Consider the following 24,899-nt stretch of genomic DNA (forward strand, 5'->3'; position numbering starts at 1 on the left):
TTGTTAGTGTTACTAGGTCTCAGGTGTGCATAGGGAGAAGGTGTGTTCAATTTAGTAGTACAGCTCTCACACTCTCTCATACTGGTCACTGAAAGTTCCAACATGGCACCTCATGGCAAAGAACTCTCTGAGGATCTTAAAAGACGAATTGTTGCGCTACATGAAGATGGCCAAGGCTACAAGAAGATTGCCAACACCCTGAAACTGAGCTGCAGCACAGTGGCCAAGTTCATCCAGCGTTTTAAAAGAGCAGGGTCCACTCAGAACAGACCTCGCGTTGGTCGTCCAAAGAAGCTGAGTGCACGTGCTCAGCGTCACATCCAACTGCTGTCTTTGAAAGATAGGCGCAGGAGGGCTGTCAGCATTGCTGCAGAGATTGAAAAGGTGGGGGGTCAGCCTGTCAGTGCTCAGACCATACGCCGCACACTACATCAAATTGGTCTGCATGGCTGTCACCCCAGAAGGAAGCCTCTTCTGAAGTCTCTACACAAGAAAGCCCACAAACAGTTTGCTGAAGACATGTCAACAAAGGACATGGATTACTGGAACCATGTCCTATGGTCTGATGAGACCAAGATTAATTTGTTTGGTTCAGATGGTCTCAAGCATGTGTGGCGGCAATCAGGTGAGGAGTACAAAGATAAGTGTGTCATGCCTACAGTCAAGCATGGTGGTGGGAATGCCATGGTCTGGGGCTGCATGAGTGCAGCAGGTGTTGGGGAGTTACATTTCATTGAGGGACACATGAACTCCAATATGTACTGTGAAATACTGAAGCAGAGCATGATCCCCTCCCTCCGGAAACTGGGTCGCAGGGCAGTGTTCCAGCATGATAATGACCCCAAACACACCTCTAAGACAACCACTGCTTTATTGAATAGGCTGAGGGTAAAGGTGATGGACTGGCCAAGCATGTCTCCAGACCTAAACCCAATAGAACATCTTTGGGGCATCCTCAAGCGGAAGGTGGAGGAGCGCAAAGTCTCGAATATCCGCCAGCTCCGTGATGTCGTCATGGAGGAGTGGAAAAGCATTCCAGTGGCAACCTGTGAAGCTCTGGTAAACTCCATGCCCAGGAGAGTTAAGGCAGTTCTGGGAAATAATGGTGGCCACACAAAATATTGACACTTCAGGAACTTTCACTAAGGGGTGTACTCACTTTTGTTGCCGGTGGTTTAGACATTAATGGCTGTATATTGAGTTATTTTGAGGGAAGAATAAATTTACACTGTTATATAAGCTGCACACAGTCTACTTTTCATTGTGTCAAAGTGTCATTTTGTCAGTGTTGTCCCATGAAAAGATATACTTAAATATCTGCAGAAATGTGAGGGGTGTACTCACTTTTGTGATACACTGTACATACAGTGTATCACAAAAGTGAGTACACCCCTCACATTTCTGCAAATATTTTATTATATCTTTTCTTGGGACAACACTATAGAAATAAAACTTGGATATAACTTAGAGTAGTCAGTGTACAGCTTGTATAGCAGTGTAGATTTACTGTCTTCTGAAAATAACTCAACACACAGCCATTAATGTCTAAATAGCTGGCAACATAAGTGAGTACACCCCACAGTGAACATGTCCAAATTGTGCCCAAAGTGTCAATATTTTGTGTGACCACCATTATTATCCAGCACTGCCTTAACCCTCCTGGGCATGGAATTCACCAGAGCTGCACAGGTTGCTACTGGAATCCTCTTCCACTCCTCCATGATGACATCACGGAGCTGGTGGATGTTAGACACCTTGAACTCCTCCACCTTCCACTTGAGGATGCGCCACAGGTGCTCAATTGGGTTTAGTCCATCACCTTTACCTTCAGCTTCCTCAGCAAGGCAGTTGTCATCTTGGAGGTTGTGTTTGGGGTCGTTATCCTGTTGGAAAACTGCCATGAGGCTCAGTTTTCGAAGGGAGGGGATCATGCTCTGTTTCAGAATGTCACAGTACATGTTGGAATTCATGTTTCCCTCAATGAACTGCAGCTCCCCAGTGCCAGCAACACTCATGCAGCCCAAGACCATGATGCTACCACCACCATGCTTGACTGTAGGCAAGATACAGTTGTCTTGGTACTTCTCACCAGGGCGCCGCCACACATGCTGGACACCATCTGAGCCAAACAAGTTTATCTTGGTCTCGTCAGACCACAGGGCATTCCAGAAATCCATGTTCTTGGACTGCTTGTCTTCAGCAAACTGTTTGCTGGCTTTCTTGTGCGTCAGCTTCCTTCTGGGATGACGACCATGCAGACCGAGTTGATGCAGTGTGCGGCGTATGGTCTGAGCACTGACAGGCTGACCTCCCACGTCTTCAACCTCTGCAGCAATGCTGGCAGCACTCATGTGTCTATTTTTTAAAGCCAACCTCTGGATATGACGCCGAACACGTGGACTCGACTTCTTTGGTCGACCCTGGCGAAGCCTGTTCCGAGTGGAACCTGTCCTGGAAAACCACTGTATGACCTTGGCCACCATGCTGTAGCTCAGTTTCAGGGTGTTAGCAATCTTCTTATAGCCCAGGCCATCTTTGTGGAGAGCAACAATTCTATTTCTCACATCCTCAGAGAGTTCTTTGCCATGAGGTGCCATGTTGAATATCCAGTGGCCAGTATGAGAGAATTGTACCCAAAACACCAAATTTAACAGCCCTGCTCCCCATTTACACCTGGGACCTTGACACATGACACCAGGGAGGCACAACGACACATTTGGGCACAATTTGGACATGTTCACTGTGGGGTGTACTCACTTATGTTGCAGCCATTTAGACATTAATGGCTGTGTGTTGAGTTATTTTCAGAAGACAGTAAATCTACACTGCTATATAAGCTGTACACTGACTACTCTAAGTTATATCCAAGTTTCATGTCTATAGTGTTGTCCCATGAAAAGATATAATGAAATATTTGCAGAAATGTGAGGGGTGTACTCACTTTTGTGATACACTGTATATGTAAACCACTAGATAGGATTTGACCACTAAAAAGCCTATTTGTTAAATCCACCATTTATTTGAAGCTCATTAATATTGGGACAGGTAGCCTAATGGATAGAGCTTTAGGCAATCAATCGGAAGATTGTTGGTTCAAATCCAGGCTCTGCTATGAAACTGCTGTTGGTATATACACCGATCAGCCATAGCATTAAAACCACCTCCTTGTTTCTACATACACTGTCCTTTAAAAGCACTTTGTAGTTCTACAATTACTGACTGTAGTCCATCTGTTTCTCTGCATTCTTAGTGCTGTTCTTCAATGGTCAGAACTCTCCCAGAACCAGTACAGAGAATGTATTACAGATGAGCGATCGTCTCTGATTTTACATCTACAAGGTGGACCAACTAGGTAGGAGTGTCTAATAGAGTGGACAGTGAGTGGACACGGTATTTAAAAACTCCAGCAGCGCTGCTGTGTCTGATCCACTAATACCAGCACAACACACACTAACACAACACCACCATGTCAGTGTCACTGCAGTGCTGAGAATGATCCACCACCTAAATAATACCTGCTCTGTGGTGGTCCTGTGGGGGTCCTGACCATTGAAGAACAGGGTGAAAGCAGGCTAAAACAGTATGTAGAGAAACAGATGGAGTACAGTCAGTAATTGTAGTACTACAAAGTGCTTCTATATGGTAAGTGGAGCTGATAAAGTGGACAGTGAGAGTAGAAACAAGGAGGTGGTTGTAATGTAATGGCTGATTGATATATACTGTATATACATAATGTTGTGAGGCAGATATGATACATATCAAATTGTAACGTTTGTGTACTCTTACACACTGTTACAGATATTAGGCCAAAGCAGTGGTCACAGTTATCCTTGTATTGCTTTGAGGGGAATTAGTCCTACAGGTAAATGGATGGACACAATAATAACTCAAACTATTTTTTAAAATAGGATTAGGACACTAGTGTGCACTTGTCAGGGTGCCTTCAGCGCCAGACTTAAGCCTAGATAAAATAAGGAGGATGGTGTCCTGGGAACGGGGTAATGGGACAATTTGTGTCCCATTACCAAAACAGTGGCCATAACAGAAATAACAGAAGCATACATAGACTAGGAGTGTAGCTAACTGGGATTTCTGATTTGTAGAAAAAACACTAGATAGGATTTGACCACTAAATGTATATTTATTGATTTAGCTTATTTTTTAAATCCACCAATTTATTTAAAGCTCAACAAAAATATTTTAGGTAGATATACCCTTCGATCAAATGGCAAAATTGCATGTTAACCACACTGGGGGACCTTAAACTAGCAGATTACAAAAAGTTTGTAAGCTTAGTCTGGAGCTGATTTTAGCAATAATAATGACTAATATTTCTGATGACTATAACATGTGTATTTTTGTTATGAGACCACACAAGAGACTACAATGATCCTAATGTGTATTTAACCCTTGTGCTCTGTTGTCATCAACTTTACTGCCTTGTTCTTTGGGGTCCCAGACACCCCAGTGTTGACTAGGTAAAATAACATCACATTAAGTTCAAAATAAACCAAAGAGAGAGAGGTGGGAGACTGTGTGAACAGCAAGTCACACAGCAAATCTACTTACTGGAATATTTACTCTAAATGTATCTCAAAAAAAAAAAAAAAACTGATACAAAACAGACATTTATTTATACAAGCTACATATTCATATTGACATTTCCTGTGAATTTACTTTGCCGCTCCAGGAAAAGTCATCACAAGAGTGGACTAGAGATCTAGATTAATGCAAACTTGTCAGATTAACAATGCAAACTCTGCAGTCTATCGGCAGTTCCTGATAACTCAGCATTCCCGGCAAACGGCCCCAAAGAAGGAAAAAACAAACCAAAAACAAACAAACTGTCAAACAGCACTCTCATGAGTCTTTCAGTCACAAGGAACAGGTCAAAGTTCATGTTTTTACAGGCAGCTTTTGCTAAGCAAAAAGTCTGACCAAAAGAAACCTCTGATGCCGACCTTGTGTTTTGAATGATGTAAGCATTATTTATAGTTTACATGCAATACAAATAATACAGTCGACCCTTGACTTACGAATTTAATTGGTTCTGAAGGGCTGTTCTTAAATCAAAGTGTTCGTAAGTTAAACCTATTTTTCCTATAAGAAATAATGTAAATAGAATTAATCCGTGCCAGACCTCCCAACCCCCTCCTTACCTAACCTTTCTAATGTCTTAAATGGTCTTTTCTGTTATAAATACAAGTATATTTTCCCTTAAATCTTAAATTATGGAATATACAGTACATTACTGTAATAAACAACAATACACAGTAGTACTGTACTGTACATAAAAAACACATCACATTTCAGTGCAGTACGTGTGCTGTACCATACACCATAATACATTTCCTTCTTTTTTTCCAATAGTAATAGATTTGTTCCTTTTTTTCACCACTACGCTTTCTCTGCATCTTCTTTGGGTCCATTTTGATATTGAATCTTAAAAATATAAAGAAAACACCAGAAAAACACCGTCCGCTGTCCGAATATACAGTGCAAGTCAAAAGTTTGGACACGCTTTCTCATTCCTGTGGTTTTTCTTGATTTTTTTTTTATTTTCAACATTGTACATTAATACTGAAGACATCCAAACTATGAAGGAACACATATGGAATTATGTAGTAAACAAAAAAGTGTTAAACAAACAAGAATATGTTTTATATTTTATATTCTTTAAAGTAGCCATCTTTTGCTTTGATGACAGCTTTGCACACTTTTTGCCATTTTCTCAATCAGCTTCATGAGGTATCCACCTGGAATGGTTTTCAATTAATGTTTGTGCTTTGTCTAGAGTTAATTTCTGGAATTTCTTGCTTTTTTAATGTGTTTGAGACCATCAGTTGTGCTGTGCAGAGGTAGAGTTGGTCAAATATAAAACATATTCTGGTTTGTTTAACATTTTTTTGTTCACTACATAATTCCATATGTGTTCCTTCATAGTTTGGATGTCTTCAGTATTAATCTACAATGTAGAAAATAAAAATGATCAAGAAAAACCACTGAAGAGAAGGTGTGTCCAAACTTTTGACTGATACTGTACATTACTGTAATAAACAACAATACACAGTAGTACTGTACATAAAAAACACACATCACATTTCAGTGCGGTACGTGTGCTGTACCATACACCATAATACATTTCCTTCTTTTTTTCCAATAGTAATAGATTTGTTCCTTTTTTTCACCACTACGCTTTCTCTGCATCTTCTTTGGGGCCATTTTTATATTGAATCTTAAAAATATAAAGAAAACACCAGAAAAACATTGGCCGCTATATATACAGTGTATCACAAAAGTGAGTACACCCCTCACATTTCTGCAGATATTTAAGTATATCTTTTCATGGGACAACACTGACAAAATGACACTTTAACACAATGAAAAGTAGTCTGTGTGCAGCTTATATAACAGTGTAAATTTATTCTTCCCTCAAAATAACTCAATATACAGCCATTAATGTCTAAACCACCGGCAACAAAAGTGAGTACACCCCTAAGAGACTACACCCCTAAATGTCCAAATTGAGCACTGCTTGTCATTTTCCCTGCAAAATATCATGATTTGTTAGTGTTACTAGGTCTCAGGTGTGCATAGGGAGCAGGTGTGTTCAATTTAGTAGTACAGCTCTCACACTCTCTCATACTGGTCACTGAAAGTTCCAACATGGCACCTCATGGCAAAGAACTCTCTGAGGATCTTAAAAGACGAATTGTTGCGCTACATGAAGATGGCCAAGGCTACAAGAAGATTGCCAACACCCTGAAACTGAGCTGCAGCACAGTGGCCAAGATCCTCCAGCGTTTTAAAAGAGCAGGGTCCACTCAGAACAGACCTCGCGTTGGTCGTCCAAAGAAACTGAGTGCACGTGCTCAGCGTCACATCCAACTGCTGTCTTTGAAAGATAGGCGCAGGAGTGCTGTCAGCATTGCTGCAGAGATTGAAAAGGTGGGGGGTCAGCCTGTCAGTGCTCAGACCATACGCCGCACACTACATCAAATTGGTCTGCATGGCTGTCACCCCAGAAGAAAGCCTCTTCTGAAGTCTCTACACAAGAAAGCCCGCAAACAGTTTGCTGAAGACATGTCAACAAAGGACATGGATTACTGGAACCATGTCCTATGGTCTGATGAGACCAAGATTAATTTGTTTGGTTCAGATGGTCTCAAGCATGTGTGGCGGCAATCAGGTGAGGAGTACAAAGATAAGTGTGTCATGCCTACAGTCAAGCATGGTGGTGGGAATGCCATGGTCTGGGGCTGCATGAGTGCAGCAGGTGTTGGGGAGTTACATTTCATTGAGGGACACATTAACTCCAATATGTACTGTGAAATACTGAAGCAGAGCATGATCCCCTCCCTCCGGAAACTGGGTCACAGGGCAGTGTTCCAGCATGATAATGACCCCAAACACACCTCTAAGACGACCACTGCTTTATTGAAGAGGCTGAGGGTAAAGGTGATGGACTGGCCAAGCATGTCTCCAGACCTAAACCCAATAGAACATCTTTGGGGCATCCTCAAGCGGAAGGTGGAGGAGCGCAAAGTCTCGAATATCCGCCAGCTCCGTGATGTCGTCATGGAGGAGTGGAAAAGCATTCCAGTGGCAACCTGTGAAGCTCTGGTAAACTCCATGCCCAGGAGAGTTAAGGCAGTTCTGGGAAATAATGGTGGCCACACAAAATATTGACACTTCAGGAACTTTCACTAAGGGGTGTACTCACTTTTGTTGCCGGTGGTTTAGACATTAATGGCTGTATATTGAGTTATTTTGAGGGAAGAATAAATTTACACTGTTATATAAGCTGCACACAGACTACTTTTCATTGTGTCAAAGTGTCATTTTGTCAGTGTTGTCCCATGAAAAGATATACTTAAATATCTGCAGAAATGTGAGGGGCGTACTCACTTTCGTGATACACTGTATATATATATATATATATATAGAGAGAGAGAGAGAGAGAGAGAGAGAGACAGAGGATCAGAGTCAACTTGTTGCTGACGTCACATGTTTCGTTCGCATGAGGTTCATAATCCGAAATTTGTTTGTACGTTAAGTTGAAAAAAAATCGCTCGTAATCCAAAATGTTCATATGGTCAACGGTTCGTAAGTCAAGGGTCTACTGTATATGAAAAATAACTGGATAGTTGAAAAGTAGTCTTACCTTTTGTAGGCTGGTTGGGTTCAGTTGGGTTTTGTCAATAATCTTTATTGCAACCTAAAAATGACATATATACCAGTTAAAAGCATGTACTTTTCCCTTATGTGTTGTAGCCATTAATAATAATAAAAAAACATTCTTGATTGAAGTTTGTTGAAACCTCATTAAATCATTTTGGATTTTATGCTTAAGTGAAATTCCATGCAAATGTCAAACGTAAAAAAAATCTTTACATGGTCAACTATTAAACTGTTAACTCTTCATGAATATATTTCTGCACTGTTATCACTATACTTTGTTGGAATGTACAGGACACATTATAATGAATGTAAATATGTCAAATTCATATGTAAGTGCAAGTATGCTTAGTGACAGTAGGGACCAAAAGTCTGAGACCACTAGCAAAAATTAACATTATTAACATTTTTATTGAACACAATGTTGTTATTAGCTATTATATAAACAGCTTAACAATCTGGGTGAAAAGTTGAATCTCTTAAAAGTGTACATGTACATTTTATTATTACAATTTATTAGTTTGTTTGTTTGTTTATTAGGATTTTATCGTCATGTTTTACACTTTTGGTTACATTCTTGACAGGAACGGTAATTTATCTTCACACAAGATTCATCAGTTCACAAGGTTATATCGAACACAGTCATGGACAATTTAGTATCTCCAATTCACCTCAATTGCATGTATTTGGACTGCGGGAGGAAACCGGAGCACCCGGAGTAAACCCACGCAGACACTGGGAGGACATGCAAACTCCACACAGAAAGGACCCGGACCGCCCCACCTGAGGATCGAACCCAGGACCTTCTTGCTGTGAGGCGACAGTGCTACCCACTTAGCCACCGTGCCGCCCACAATTTATTAGAATTTGGTACGACCACATGTATAACAGGTGAACAATGGCTGCAAAATGTATTAACTTCAGCAAGTTCTTGGTGAGTTCATGAGCTTGGAGTTGTCTGAGCCTGTGCTGTAATGGAAAAATTAAGACTTAATGAGATTGCTCTGGGGGCGCAGTGGTATGTCATGCTAGCCCACCACTGCTGGGACCCGGATTCGAATATCAGCAGGTGCTATCGGGCGTCTACACATGATTGACTGTGTCGGAGGAAGGGGCATGGGGAGAACAAATGATTAGTTTTACAAATAAGAATATCTGCATTTTAGTCACGTCAAATACTAAGAAATTGGATGTATTTTTAAAAACAACTTTTATACTGTATTGTAATTCTGATTATATGATTTGTAACAAAAACATTGTATTACATTTGAGAAATGTGAAAATTACCTATTTAACTTATATAATGACTTACAACACTGCATGCACTGGTCTTTCACATTCATTTTTTATTTCTTATTTATATATTTTTCTATTTTTTTTCTATAGTTTATATAGTCTATATATTGCACAGAACTCTGCACCTTAACCCATAATGTGAATTACACATGCTGATTGTTTACAGGTATGAATGTGGTAATGTGTGTGTTAGAGAAAGTATGTGTGTATGTGTGTGTGTGTGTGTATGTGTGTGTGTGTGTGTGTGTGTGTGTGTGTGTATAAGACTGTCCTTATTGTATTTTTCGTGCAATGCTAGCATCTGTATAACCAATGTCTAATTTCTTGTATGTGTGAGCATACTTGGCCAATAAAGTCTGATTCTGAAAACAGAAGCAAAATAGAAGCATTTTAAACCTAGAATTTAGACAAATATTAAATATTTAATCAATACTTTTTGTCATCTTTAAACTGATGTGCATATTTAATATGCACATTTATACTGTACTTTTTACTGAGCAAGTCGACAGCCACCGTCTCGTTTTACTCATGCTTTATTCTGATCAAGGTCCCAGTGGGTCACCGGAAAACATGGGCAGGAAACAAGGCAGGAATTTCCTGGACAGGGCGGAAATCCATTTCAGGGCTTCAGTCGATAGCACCGCTGAGATTTGAACCAGAATGGTGGACTAGTGGTGGGTAATAGGCCACCTGTGTCGCCTGAGTGCTCTGGACACTATCTTGTAGACGCAGTAGAACACTTAACAAATCACACCCACTTTCTTTTTTTTTATAATTTAGCGCGTCCAATTTCACCCCATCAATCATCCTCTCACTAATGCCGGTCCGTGCTCCTGATCGGGGCTGACGAGGCCGCTCCACGCCTCCTCCGACACGTGCACAGCCAATCGACCGTCTTATAGCCCACACTTGACGAGTGCAGCGCGGCACAGCACCGTGCACACTCCGCCGCACCCCCTCCCGTCTCCATGCAGGCGCCACCGACCAGCCAGCAGAGGGCGCAACCGCCCCAGTCCTGATAGAGTATCCCCTCCGGTCTCAAATCCCGCCCCCCCCCACCTGAACAACATGCCAATCGTTGTTCACATAGCCGCCCAGACTCGACCGGTGAAGGCAGAGCTGGATTCGAAACGACGCACCTTCGAGATCCAGCTCTGGTTGCGGCGCGTGTCTTTTACCGCTGCGCCACCTGAGCGGCCCACACTCACTTTCTTAACCGCTTATCGAATTAGGGTCTCGTGCCGGTGCCCAGCTTTTCAATGGGCGCAAGGCAACCAGTAACACCCTGGCCGGTGCGGCAGTTCATCGCAGGGCAGACACACATACAGTACATACACACACACACCCATTCACCTATAGTGCAATTCAGTGTCTCCAATGAACCTGACTGCATGTTTTTAGACTGTCGGAGGAAACCGGCGCACACCAGCGCCGAGATTCTGAACTCCTGAGCCCCATCTAGCGGGCATAACTGGTGGCAGTGCCTGCAGCAGACACTAATTGGCCACCGTGTCTGCTAGGACGGGATGACCGGACTATGTGGGTGGGGTCTTCGAACGCTGTGCAAGGATCCCGATTGGCAGATATAGGCGCCTGTGCAGAATGCATGGGCGAAAAGAAGGGGTCCGCTAGGAATGCGCACGTGTCAGAGGAGGCGTGAGCAGCAACATACCCTCCTCGAATGCAATCAGGGATGCCCCAGCAGCGGAAGACAGACTGACTATGCTAAAAATAAGGAGAAATTAAAAAAATAAATATAAATAAAATACATTTCATACAAAAGTTCATGTTAATAAACTGTGATACTGTCAGTCAATATTGTGGATTGTCCTTAACCCCGGGAGACGCCCAGTTGCAGAATTGTAACATTACTTTTAAACGATAAAATACAACCCTGGGCCCCAGTGGTCAACATAATTACAGAAAGGTAAACTCATATCAAATTAATGACATCAATATTTTGACATTTGAGCATTTAAACTCAGTGGCACAGACAGCAGGCAGCAGGTTTGCTGCATATCGTGTGAAAGGCTTCATGTGAGTCTCGCTGTGAAAACATCCTAATGTTGTTATAAGGGTGTGTAATACAGCCAGAATCCTCTACTGCTTGTACTGTTATCAGAATAATGCTATGCTAAAATGTAGTAGTTACGCAACATTACACAGCACTCATTATGCAGTAACAAATGCAGCTTGGCATCACACACAGACAGACGTGATGTGTCAATCTTCTTTAGTTGTTAAATCCCTACTGGGAGACATATTCCTAATTCATTACCATACTGCCTGTGTAAAAATAAACTACAGCATCACGGTGGCTCAGTGGGAAGCACTGTCGCCTCACAGCAAGAAGGTCCTGGGTTCGATCCCCAAGTGGGACGGTCTGGGTCCTTTCTGTGTGGATATTGCATGTTCCCCCCCTGTCTTGTGTGGGTTTACTCCGGGTGCTCCGGTTTTCTCCCACAGTCCAAAAACATGCAAGAGAGGTAAACTGGACATACTACATCATGTGGATTTTGCATGTTCCCCCCCTGTCTTGTGTGGGTTTACTCCGGGTGCTCCGGTTTTCTCCCACAGTCCAAAAACATGCAAGAGAGGTAAACTGGACATACTACATTATGTGGATTTTGCATGTTCTCCCCGTGTCTGCGTGGGTTTACTCCGGGTGCTCCGGTTTCCTCCCACAGTCCAAAAACATGCAAGAGAGGTAAACTGGACATACTACATCATGTGGATTTTGCATGTTCTCCCCGTGTCTGCGTGGGTTTACTCCAGGTGCTCCGGTTTCCTCCCACAGTCCAAAAACATGCAAGAGAGGTAAACTGGACATACTACATTATGTGGATTTTGCATGTTCCCCCCCTGTCTCGTGTGGGTTTACTCCGGGTGCTCCGGTTTCCTCCCACAGTCCAAAAACATGCAAGAGAGGTAAACTGGACATACTACATTATGTGGATTTTGCATGTTCTCCCCGTGTCTGCGTGGGTTTACTCCGGGTGCTCCGGTTTCCTCCCACAGTCCAAAAACATGCAAGAGAGGTAAACTGGACATACTACATTATGTGGATTTTGCATGTTCTCCCCGTGTCTGCGTGGGTTTACTCCGGGTGCTCCGGTTTCCTCCCACAGTCCAAAAACATGCAAGAGAGGTAAACTGGACATACTACATTATGTGGATTTTGCATGTTCTCCCCGTGTCTGCGTGGGTTTACTCCGGGTGCTCCGGTTTCCTCCCACAGTCCAAAAACATGCAAGAGAGGTAAACTGGACATACTACATTATGTGGATTTTGCATGTTCTCCCCGTGTCTGCGTGGGTTTATTCCAGGAGCTCCGGTTTCCTCCCACAGTCCAAAAACATACAAGAGAGGTAAACTGGACATACTACATTATGTGGATTTTGCATGTTCTCCCCGTGTCTGCGTGGGTTTATTCCAGGAGCTCCGGAACTAGCGGGCCAATCTGGCACCACAGAATACTTGGTTTTTCAGCCCGAACCGTGACGTCCGTCAGTGGGCGTGTCATGTTGTACAGCATAGCGACAGCAACAATGCCGTCCGCTGGTGTCTCGTATGGAGCTTAATGCTGCATTTTTATCTTTTTAACTTCACCTGATTACATTTTGAGCCAGTTTGCCGCTGATATTTTCAAAGCGCCTTTAAAAAGGTGAACTGTGTGATTATGATGTGATAAAAGTGACCCGGACAGAACGAACACCGCTTAACGTGAAAAATAAAGCGTGAAGCTTTTTCAACTCCCCGAGCTGCATAAACACACGTGAAGTAAATCCAGTTAAACACAGATACATGTGGTATTTTAGACTGGATTTGATGGTTATTTCACACAGATTAATGTTCGTGTTGTGGAACTTTAGTGATGTTTGAGTAAATCGGCTATTTGAGCCGAGAGTCGCGGTAAAACCGAAGCACAAAACGCTTCTCACGTTAATGAACTAAAGAAAACAACAACTGAGACAAACACGTCACGTCTTCTTATCACCGATAGTTAGATCGATGCTTTTTGCATAAAAACTAACATCTGTAACAGCAGCACAAATGCTCGCACATAATCTACACACTCCGCCATGATATTACTACTCTTAACTTTCGTTAAGTAACGCCCACTGTTGATGACGCTGCTTGGTTCTCAAAAACTGGTGGAAACGCGCGTCGGTTCTCTACAGAACACCAAGGTTCAGAGAAACCCGAACAGAACCGGTTCAAGAACCACGGTTTTTTTGGTGGAAAAGGGGTACGTGTGGGTTTACTCCGGGTGCTCCGGTTTCCTCCCACAGTCCGAAAACATGCAAGTGAGGTAAATTGGAGATACAAAATTGTCCACGACTGTGTTCGATGTAACCTTGTGAACTGATTAACCTTGTGTGTAATGAGTGACTACCGTTCCTGTCATGAATGTAACCAAAGTGTAAAACATGACGTTAAAATCCTAATAAACAAACAAACAAACATTAATGTACCACGGTACACCAGACTCACCTCTCTACCAGTCAGGATGTGGCGTGCCAGCTTGACCTTGGCGAAGTTCCCCTTGCCGATCGTTTTGAGGAGCCGGTAGTTGCCGATGTGGGGGTGCTCGTCTGAGCAGGAGGCGATAGAGTTGCGGCAGCGGGCTCCGAGTGAGCGGTTGGACCAGGTTGAACCCTTGTCTGAGCGGCTGGCAGAGAGAGAACCATGCTACAAAGAGAGAGAAAAATAATCGAGAATATCACTTAAGAGGGAATGCTATTAATGGCTTTAGTGCGAAGGTGTTAAATGGTATCTCTGGCACGTCTGGCAAACAGACGTTCAAACAGTGATCAGATGTCAACAGTAAGACAGTTTAGAGTGACTCTGACCACAGGATTAAGCACTGGCTGGAGTTGAGAGGGGGCGAACGTTAGTGGAAAGCAAAGACTTTTTTTCAGTGCCAACAGTCATTAGGATGCAGGTGTTACTTTTCATACCCTGTAAAATATTTCTCCAGACTGTGTGTTACTTATACGCCTGAGTTCGCCTATTGTGGAATGTGCTACATCATTCAACTGTCCCTAGCACCAGAGTATTATTTTCTATAGTGCATCTCCCCAGGCTGGGTCCTTTTCCTTCTACTTACGTATGTCTAGAGTTTTTAAATACCGTGTCCACTCACTGTCCACTCTATTAGACACTCCTACCTAGTTGCTTCACTTTGTAGATGTAAAGTCAGAAACGATCGTTCATCTATTGCTGCTGTTTGTATATGTACAGTGTATCACAAAAGTGAGTACACCCCTCACATTTCTGCAAATATTTCATTATATATTTTCATGGGACAACACTATAGACATGAAACTTGGATATAACTTAGAGTAGTCAGTGTACAGCTTGTATAGCAGTGTAGATTTACTGTCTTCTGAAAATAACTCAACACACAGCCATTAATGTCTAAATAGCTGGCAACATAAGTGAGTACACCCCACAGTGAACATGTCCAAATTGTGCCCAAATGTGTCGTTGTCCCTCCCTGGTGTCATGTGTCAAGGTCCCAGGTGTAAATGGGGAGCAGGGCTGTTAAATTTGGTGTTTTGGGTACAATTCTCTCATACTGGCCACTGGATATTCAACATGGCACCTCATGGCAAAGAACTCTCTGAGGATGTGAGAAATAGAATTGTTGCTCTCCACAAAGATGGCCTGGGCTATAAGAAGATTGCTAACACCCTGAAACTGAGCTACAGCATGGTGGCCAAGGTCATACAGCGGTTTTCCAGGACAGGTTCCACTCGGAACAGGCTTCGCCAGGGTCGACCAAAGAAGTTGAGTCCACGTGTTCGGCGTCATATCCAGAGGTTGGCTTTAAAAAATAGACACATGAGTGCTGCCAGCATTGCTGCAGAGGTTGAAGACGTGGGAGGTCAGCCTGTCAGTGCTCAGACCATACGCCACACACTGCATCAACTCGGTCTGCATGGTTGTCATCCCAGAAGGAAGCTGACGCACAAGAAAGCCCACAAACAGTTTGCTGAAGACAAGGAGTCCAAGAACATGGATTACTGGAATGCCCTGTGGTCTGACGAGACCAAGATAAACTTGTTTGGCTCAGATGGTGTCCAGCATGTGTGGCGGCGCCCTGGTGAGAAGTACCAAGACAACTGTATCTTGCCTACAGTCAAGCATGGTGGTGGTAGCATCATGGTCTTGGGCTGCATGAGTGTTGCTGGCACTGGGGAGCTGCAGTTCATTGAGGGAAACATGAATTTCAACATGTACTGTGACATTCTGAAACAGAGCATGATCCCCTCCCTTCGAAAACTGGGCCTCATGGCAGTTTTCCAACAGGATAACGACCCCAAACACAACCTCCAAGATGACAACTGCCTTGCTGAGGAAGCTGAAGGTAAAGGTGATGGACTAAACCCAATTGAGCACCTGTGGCGCGTCCTCAAGTGGAAGGTGGAGGAGTTCAAGGTGTCTAACATCCACCAGCTCCGTGATGTCATCATGGAGGAGTGGAAGAGGATTCCAGTAGCAACCTGTGCAGCTCTGGTGAATTCCATGCCCAGGAGGGTTAAGGCAGTGCTGGATAATAATGGTGGTCACACAAAATATTGACACTTTGGGCACAATTTGGACATGTTCACTGTGGGGTGTACTCACTTATGTTGCCAGCCATTTAGACATTAATGGCTGTGTGTTGAGTTATTTTCAGAAGACAGTAAATCTACACTGCTATACAAGCTGTACACTGACTACTCTAAGTTATATCCAAGTTTTATTTCTATAGTGTTGTCCCATGAAAAGATATAATAAAATATTTGCAGAAATGTGAGGGGTGTACTTACTTTTGTGATACACTGTATATATACAGTATATATATAGTGTCATTTTGTGGGGGCCAAGGAAACCTTATAGTACTTAAAACCTTCACTATATACACTGATCAGCCATAACATTAAAACCACCTCGTTTCTACACTCACTGTCCATTTCATCAGCTCCACTTACCATATAGAAGCACTTTAGTCCATCTATTTCTCTGCATGCTTTGTTAGCCCACTTTCATGCTGTTCTTCAATGGTCAGGACTCTCCCAGGACCACCACAGAGCAGGTATTATTTAGGTGGTGGATTATTCTCAGCACTGCACTGACACTGACAGGGTGGTGGTGTGTTAGTGTGTGTTGTGCTGTTATGAGTGGATAAGACACAGCAATGCTGATGGAGTTTTTAAACACCTCACTGTCACTGCTGGACTGAGAATAGTCCACCAACCAAAAATATCCAGCCGACAGCGCCCCGTGGGTAGCGTCCTGTGACCACTGATGAAGATCTCAAAGATGACCGACTCAATGAGCGATCGTCTCTGACTCTACATCTACAAGGTGGACCAACTAGGTAGGAGTGTCTGATAGAGTGGACAGTGAGTGGACACGGTATTTAAACACTCTAGTAGCGCTGCTGTGTGTGATCCACTCATACCAGCACAACACACACTAACACACCAGCACCATGTCAGTGTCACTGCAGTGCTGAGAATGATGATGTGGGGGTCCTGACCATTGAAGAACAGGGTCAAAGATACAGAGATACAGACGGACAACAGTCAGTAATTGTAGAACTACAAAGTGCTTCTATATGGTAAGTGGAGCTGATAAAATGGACAGTGAGTGTAGAAACAAGGAGGTGGTTTTAATGTTATGGCTGATCAGTGTACATGGTGAAATGCTTCATATCCTATGTACATATGACAGTAAAATCAGCCACAGTCATACTAAAAATAAAACATACCGTGATACACCGCCAACCGTCCTTGCAAAATTCTATCCGGTGCTTAATCATGTGGTCAAAGTCCTTCTAAAATGTCTTTATGTTGACATTTGATTACTGTTTAAGGTATAATGCACCCACTGTAGGAATACAATGACCAAAGTCTGCCAGAATTATTGCTGAACTGAATTTGATTGGTTTTATTTAACATGGTAAACTTGGCAGTGTGATGTTTTGACAGATCTTTAGCTTTCCGTATGAGCTGAAAAAAACACATGCACAAATTTCAAGTACTTTTTATCTGTTTCAACATTTTATGTTTAACCACTGCTATATCCTGGTCAGGGTCACGATGGGACCAGTGTCCCCGTAATCACTTTGCACAGTGCTGCAACACACCCTGAACAGGATTGTAATCAATTGCACGACCTCTTGTTATTTTTTACAAGACTAAAATGCTAAATCAGATTGAAGCTGTTGTAGCTTATCGGTTAGGGTGCTGGACTAGTAGACAGAAGGTCGGTGGTTCAAGCCCCACCCCTGCCAGGTTGCCACTGTTGGGCCCTTGAGCAAGGCCCTTAACCCTCAATTGCTTAGATTGTGTACTGTTACAGTACTCTAAGTCGCTTTGGATAAAAGCGTCTGCTGTAAATGTAATGTAATGTACATTTAACACATTGAGTGTAGCACAAACGTACCATAGCACATGCCTATGACAAGTGAAATGTATTATTTTAGTAGCATTGAGTTAAGGGGGCGGCACGGTGGCTTAGTGGGTAGCACTGTCGCCTCACAGCAAGAAGGTCCTGGGTTCGATCCCCGGGTGGGGCGGTCCTTTCTGTGCGGAGTTTGCATGTTCTCCCCGTGTCCGCGTGGCTTTCCTCCGGGTGCGCCGGTTTCCTCCCACAGTCCAAAAACATGCCACCAGGCTAATTGGAAACACTGAATTGTCCTATAGGTACCTAGCCGCTAGATGCACAAACCAGTGCATTGTAGTGCCGGTCCCAAGCCCGGATAAAATAGGGAGGGTCGTGTCAGGAAGGGCACCCGGCGTAAAAATTGTGCCAAATCGGTGAGAGCCGACCCCGCAACCGAGCGGGACAAAGGCCGAGGAAAAGAAGAAGAAGTAGCATTGAGTTAAGTTTAAAATAATGGCATGCTGAGTTGACCTCGGGAGAAGAAGTGCATTTTTCAAAAACAATAGATCAAAATGCGGCATCTAGCGAGCATAATTGGCAGTGCCTGTAGCAGACACTAATTGGCCACCGTGTCTGCTAGGGTGGGATGACCGGACTTTGTGGGTGGGCTCTTCTAACGCCGTGCAAGGACCCTGATTAGCAGATAGGGGCGCCTGTGCAGAAGCATGGGTGAATATGAAAGGCTCCGCTTAGGACTGCGCACGGGTCGGAGGAGGCGTGAGCAGACAATATACCTTCTTCGAATGCAATCAGGGATCCCCAGCAGCGTAAGACAGATTGACTACGCTAAATCGGGTGAAAATTGGGAGAAAATGCGTAAATAAATAGAACAAAAAATGGCACGTGGGTGGCACAGTCATCTATTACGCTAGCTCAGTACAGCCGAGATTCTACTCTCTCAGCGTTGCTATGTGCCATACTCAGAAATGATCATTTTAAGGCGTCGGGTGGCCGAAGCCCTGCAATGGATTGGCACCCTGTTCAGGGTTTCCTGCCTGGAGTTTCCTGGACCCAGTGTGACCCTGAATAGGATAAAATGATTACGTGTGTCCCAATGTGGAAAACATAAAAAAGTTTTTTGCTAATTTGCATTTAGCTAACGGGCAATTCCGCAGAATCAGTGCCATTACGTTCCCAGGACATTATACACTGATCAGCCATAACGTTAAAACCACCTCCTTGTTTCTACACTCACTGTCCATTTTATCAGCTCCATTTACCATATAGGAGCACTTTGTAGTTCTATTCTCAGTCCAGCAGTGACAGTGAGGTGTTTAAAAACTCCAGCAGGGCTGCTGTGTCTGATCCACTCATACCAGCACAACACACCCTAACACACCACACATGATCCACTGTGTGGGTCCTGACCATTGAAGAACAGCATGAAAGGGGGCTAACAAAGCATGCAGAGAAACAGATGGACTACAGTCAGTAATTGTAGAACTACAAAGTGCTCCTATATGGTAAGTGGAGCTGATAAAATGGACAGTGAGTGTAAAATTAAGGGGGTGGTTTTAACGTTATGGCTGATCGGTGTATATACAAATGAAGATTAAAATTCACTTAAAAATACATTTTATAATTGAGCAAAGTGTCCTGCACGTTGATCTAACAGCAAATATAGTATATACAATTTAAAACGTTAATAAAAACTCCCCATAACACTGAAAAAGTCATTTTTTTCATGTTCACACTCACTAACACTACATTTTTACAATGTAATATAAGTAAAATCCTTTTTCTTTGCATTGTTTGGTGACTCCATATCCAATCTATGATTTTAATACACTCATATTCCATAGGAAATGGCCCTAGTCACAGCTAAATTGTTAACTGACTTACAACTGAAACACAATTGTGACACGGATTTGCTTAAAATGTTTTTCTCAAAGGAGAAATTTAATCTTTTAAGATGTGTAAATGTGCAGGCCATAAAACTCACCCAACCCACCTTCACAAATAAAGCTTGTCTAAATAGGACAAGAATTAAATCATTATTAAATCATTATATAAACATGCCCCCCTGTTGTACAGGCTAACAACATTGATTACCATAGTTACGCAGATGACACACAGATATATCTGGCTCTCTCACCAGATGATTACAGCCCAATAGATTCACTGTGTCAGTGTCTGGAGGACATCAATAACTGGATGAGCCAGAATTTTTTACAGTTAAATAAGGACAAAACAGAGATTGTTGTGTTTGGCAGCAAAGAGAAGAGGTCTAGTGTCAGTGAACACCTCAGTTCCCGGGGCTCTAAAAACCAAAGACCAAGTCCGAAATCTTGGCGTTCTAATAGACTCAGATCTCACATTCACCAGCCATATAAAAACCATCACCAAAACAGCCTTCTACCATCTTAGAAATATAGCCAAAATCAAGGGTCTATTGTGCCAACAAGACCTAGAGACGCTGATCCATGCTTTTATCTCCAGTAGGGTGGACTATTGTAATGGTCTCTTAACTGGACTTCCCAAAAAGACCATTAAACAGTTACGGCTCATTCGGAACGCTGCTGCTAGAGTTCTAACTAAGACGAAGAGAACTGAGCACATCACTCCAGTTCTAAAATCTCTACACTGGCTTCCAGTTAGTTACAGAATAGAATTTAAAGTGCTGCTACTGGTCTATAAATCACTGAATGGGTTCGGCCCAGAATACATCTCAGAAATGTTTAGAGAATATAAACCCAGTAGATGTCTTAGATCCATGGACTCAGGTCAGCTAGTTGAGTTCAAACTAAACACGGTGAAGCAGCATTTAGCTCTTGGGCTGCATATAACTGGAACAGACTGCCAGGAGATATTAGATGTTCCGCAAATGTAGAAATCTTTAAATCCAGGTTAAAAACGTTTCTTTTTTCTTGTGCCTATGATTGAGCTCGAAATTTTTGCTATTACCCTATTTCTTTTAGTTTTTCATGCTCTTAATAATTCTTTTTATAGAGTAGTGTACATTCTAAATTGTAGTGTATATTTTACTATATTTTCTTTTAGTTTTCATGTTTTAATTGCTTATCTCTTGTTTTAATTTCATATTTCCCAAATTGTAGGGTATATTTTACAATACTTTCTTTTAATTTTTCACGTTCTTAATTTTTCACCTCTCTTGTTTGAATTTCATATTCTCTTAATTGTAACTAAATGTTTGCAAGAAGTCTTTCTGAGATTCTAGATCTCAGGAATGTTTTAATGCTTTTAATTAATTTTTTTTCCTTATGTAAAGCACTTTGAATTGCCACTGTGTATGAAAGGTGCTATACAAATAAACTTGCCTTGCCTTGCCTTGTTTCCAATTTCTATCCAATACTCCTATCACAATGATATCGATGCTCTCCATCACTACCCCCTCTTTCATGTTCTCTTTTAAAAGAAGCAAATCGATTCCCCTGCCACCTCCCTCTCCGTGTGCTAATTTATTCACTAGAGTGGGGGGGTTGGGTGATGGATGTGTACGTGTGTGTTGTGGGGGGTTAAAGGATTCTCCCGATTCTCTTGAGGCAATTTTGGAGAACGGCGAGGGATTTCCACACCCGAAGCCACACCTTGCAAAAAAACAAACAAGAGGATGTTGAGGTTCATCACAGGTTTCACAGCAATTCCTATTGTGAGCAAAATGATAAATCGAAGAATTCTGCTATCTTCAAAGAAATGAGGTACAACCAGAAAAACGAGCAGATTTAAATGCGTGTTTCTCTGTTGCTACAACAACTCGCCAGTGGTATACAAATACCTACAAATGAGAGGTTAAATGTCTAAAAGAAAAAGATTCAAGCTGATTGTGTGCGAACAAAAGGCTTACTAGGTGGAGCGGACATGACGATGATCCACGTACAATAAGGTGTTCACCTCTGTGAACGTGGACAATTTATTCTTAATTCTGAGATGATTAATTAAAGCCAATACAATGGATAATTATAATTTCTCCCTTTGTTTTTAGACTTAGTTTATCCCCCTTTCTTTCCCAGTCTAATCTTTTCCAATTATCTGTGCCTATCGCAATCCTCTGCACCACCCTTGCTCTGCTCAGAAGAGCCACAGACTATCAAACATCCCCTTTGACACATGGTCAGTCTCTGACCGCTGCTTTTAACCTGCCAGAGAGTCTCGAAAAGAGCTGTATCATGTGCGGAAAGACACTATGGGGTGCTCGATATATTTGGTTGGTGGACTGTTCTCAGTCCAGCAGTGACAGTGAGGTGTTTAAAAACTCCAGCAGCACTGCTGTGTCTGATCCACTTAGACCAGCACAACACACACTGTGCTGAGCATGATCCACCAGCTAAATAATACCTGCTCTGTGGTGGTCCTGTGGGGGTCCTGACCATTGAAGAACAGGGTGAAATGGGGCTAACAAAGCATGCAGAGAAACAGATGGACTACAGTCAGTAATTGTAGAACTACAAAGTGCTTCTATATGGTAAGTGGAGCTGATAAAATAGACAGTGAGTGTAGAAACAAGGAGGTGGTCATAATGTTATACCTGATCGGTGTAAGTCTGAGACAGCAAGCTATTCCCAAGGCCATAGCTTTTATACTGATTGATACTTTATGATTAAAATAGCTTAGTCTACTGTACATTGAGCCTATAATGGCTTAGTTTGCATCACTAGCGTGGATGACAGCCCTGTTAAGCAATACTAGGCTCCAACAAACCAAACACCTAAATTCTTGCCACAGAGAGCACTGAGGCAGCTTGGGAAGTCTCACCTTGGCATTAGATGAGAGGACCAAACAAAAACAACTCTGAAAAAAGCTGAGACCCATCTGGCAAGCGCACTTGCAGAGAAACCCATCCCCCATCCCTAGGCGAATACACAAAGGGAAGCTACTAGCATCAGTTGTCAATCACCGCCATGAGCACTACAACTAAATCATAATACAATCATGCTGCTGTTTACATTCCTTCATTAGCAGTCTGAAAATAATTTGTCTAAAAATTAAAACCTTTTAGTATCAACCTGATACTGAGGCAATGATAAAATATTTCCAGTTACAAATATAACAACTCTGTAAACAAATTGTATGCATGTGATCCTAGTGTGCAAAACGGTTTTGCAGTAGCAGACAGCTTTTAGAAAAGGCCTTGGCCTCTCTGTGATCTGTGACTTATCTGGGCATGTATGTGCATTATCTTCATGCCCAGCGACGAGGAACTGCTAATAAGTTACTCAAAAATGCTATAAAAAAAATTAAAAAAAAGCCTAAATATATGAGGTGTACTACAGGGTATGTTATGTTTAAGGCCCTACCTAATTCACGGCTGTGAAAATCGCGTAACAGCCCGTGAAATGAGCCGTGTCCCGTGTAATATCCAATTTGCTGTAAATTCGAAATGTAAGGTTCGTGTTTAGCAATTTAAAATTTTTTATTCACATAGCGTATGAAATATGAGGCGTAATATGCAACGTGAGTGATTCTTGCAATCATACGGCAATTGTGTTTGTGTAAGAGACTTTTCTGTGGTGTAGTGTGCTGACAATGTTTGATGTGTTTACGTTTTGAGTGCTTTTTGTCCCTTGATGGATTCCATAGTGTGCTTCTCTACACACGTGATCATCTCTCTGTAGTTTGTGTTCAAACGAACAAGCCAGTAAAGTATTATGCTTCCGATAATTTGTCTATGTACAGTTTATTTCTTTCTTTATAATCTCAGCAAGCTCTAAATACGCTCGGTTACATTAGCAAACGCTTACACAAAATGTCCAAGATGTCGAAGTCTAAAGCAGCTAAAACACGACTCAGATCATTCTGTGGATGTCAAAAAATCGGTGTAATCTGTGATTATTGAAAAACGAGGTCCGTGAAATGAAGCACATTTTTCTGTATATCTGGTAGGACCTTAGTTATACTTAGTTATGCTAAGACACATGAAGAACAGAGCTGCTACTCACAGAAAGCTACAGACCACTGTATCCCAAATAGCATGCTACTTATATGGTCATTTAAAGTACAACACAGCTAACAGTGTTATTATTTTAAAACTAGTGTATAGAAGTATAACACTAGGAAAAACAACCCTTTAGCTTACAGATAGTATTAGTGTGTCTCTTAGACCAGAGGTGGGCAATTACATTTTCCAAGGGGCCACATAAGAAACTGGGACTGTTGTGGAGGGCCGAACCAATAAGGTGAACTTAATTCTGCTCAATATTAATTTTATCTCTTTATTTACATTTACATTTTCAGCATTTAGCAGACGCCTTTATCCAAAGCGATTTACATTACAGTTACAGTATACAGTCTGAGCAATTGAGGGTTAAGGGCCTTGCTCAAGGGCCCAACAGCAGCAACCTGGCAGTGGTGGGGCTTGAACCAGCAACCTTCTGATTACTAGTCCAGTACCTTAAGCACTAGGCTACAACTGCCCACTCTTTATGAAAAGCAGTAAATTGTACAGTTCTAATAAGCTGTTAATGTTTAGATGTTACAATCAGACAATTAGAAATACGCAGGGTAAAAACATCAACATTATTTCACTATTTAAACAAACAAATGCAAAAAAAACAAAAACAAAATGTGACAAAAATGTGCAGGTTTTTAAACTTTACACTATTTTGTTTTGAGTCCAATTACCTCATTTGTTTTTCAGTCCTTTGTTATTGTTGGATATTCTTTTTAAAATCACAAAGCTGGTGACTGCTTCACATCTGGTTGTGTTAAACTTTATAAAAAGTATTTGTTGCTTTTGCAGTTTAGTTAGTGAAGCTTCAGGTGTGACGCTCCGCATCGTTCATGTTCTTCATTTATTTACGTCTAATTTTTAATTGCCACGAACCTCATGAGTACAATAAAATACTACCATACCAAATGCTACTAAAGAAACCAACCAACAGAAAAAAACAGGTACTGTTCAAACCAGTTCATGTTTTACTATTTGTTCTAGATATTATTTTACAATAGATCATTACCTTCAAGTTCTAAGGCTGCTTGCGAGAAATGCATAGCTCAAAGTTTTCTTTTCTTCTATACTTTTCCAGAAG

At 42.1% G+C, this 24,899-nt stretch overlaps 1 protein-coding gene across 1 annotated transcript in view; it reads right to left on the reverse strand.

The window, feature by feature from the left end:
• mark4b (MAP/microtubule affinity-regulating kinase 4b) overlaps positions 1-24,899 on the reverse strand; it is a 95,515-nt gene that overhangs the window by 63,499 nt on the left and 7,117 nt on the right. Inside the window, exons 2-3 of the mRNA XM_063016225.1 lie at positions 13,969-14,166; positions 8,165-8,218 (exon numbers count right to left, since the gene is read on the reverse strand). Of these exons, the coding sequence (XP_062872295.1) occupies positions 8,165-8,218; positions 13,969-14,166 (252 nt within the window). The remainder of the gene's footprint in view (positions 1-8,164; positions 8,219-13,968; positions 14,167-24,899) is intronic.

Source organism: Trichomycterus rosablanca, chromosome 20 (assembly GCF_030014385.1).
Source record: "Trichomycterus rosablanca isolate fTriRos1 chromosome 20, fTriRos1.hap1, whole genome shotgun sequence".
Taxonomy (NCBI): Eukaryota; Metazoa; Chordata; class Actinopteri; order Siluriformes; family Trichomycteridae; genus Trichomycterus; species Trichomycterus rosablanca.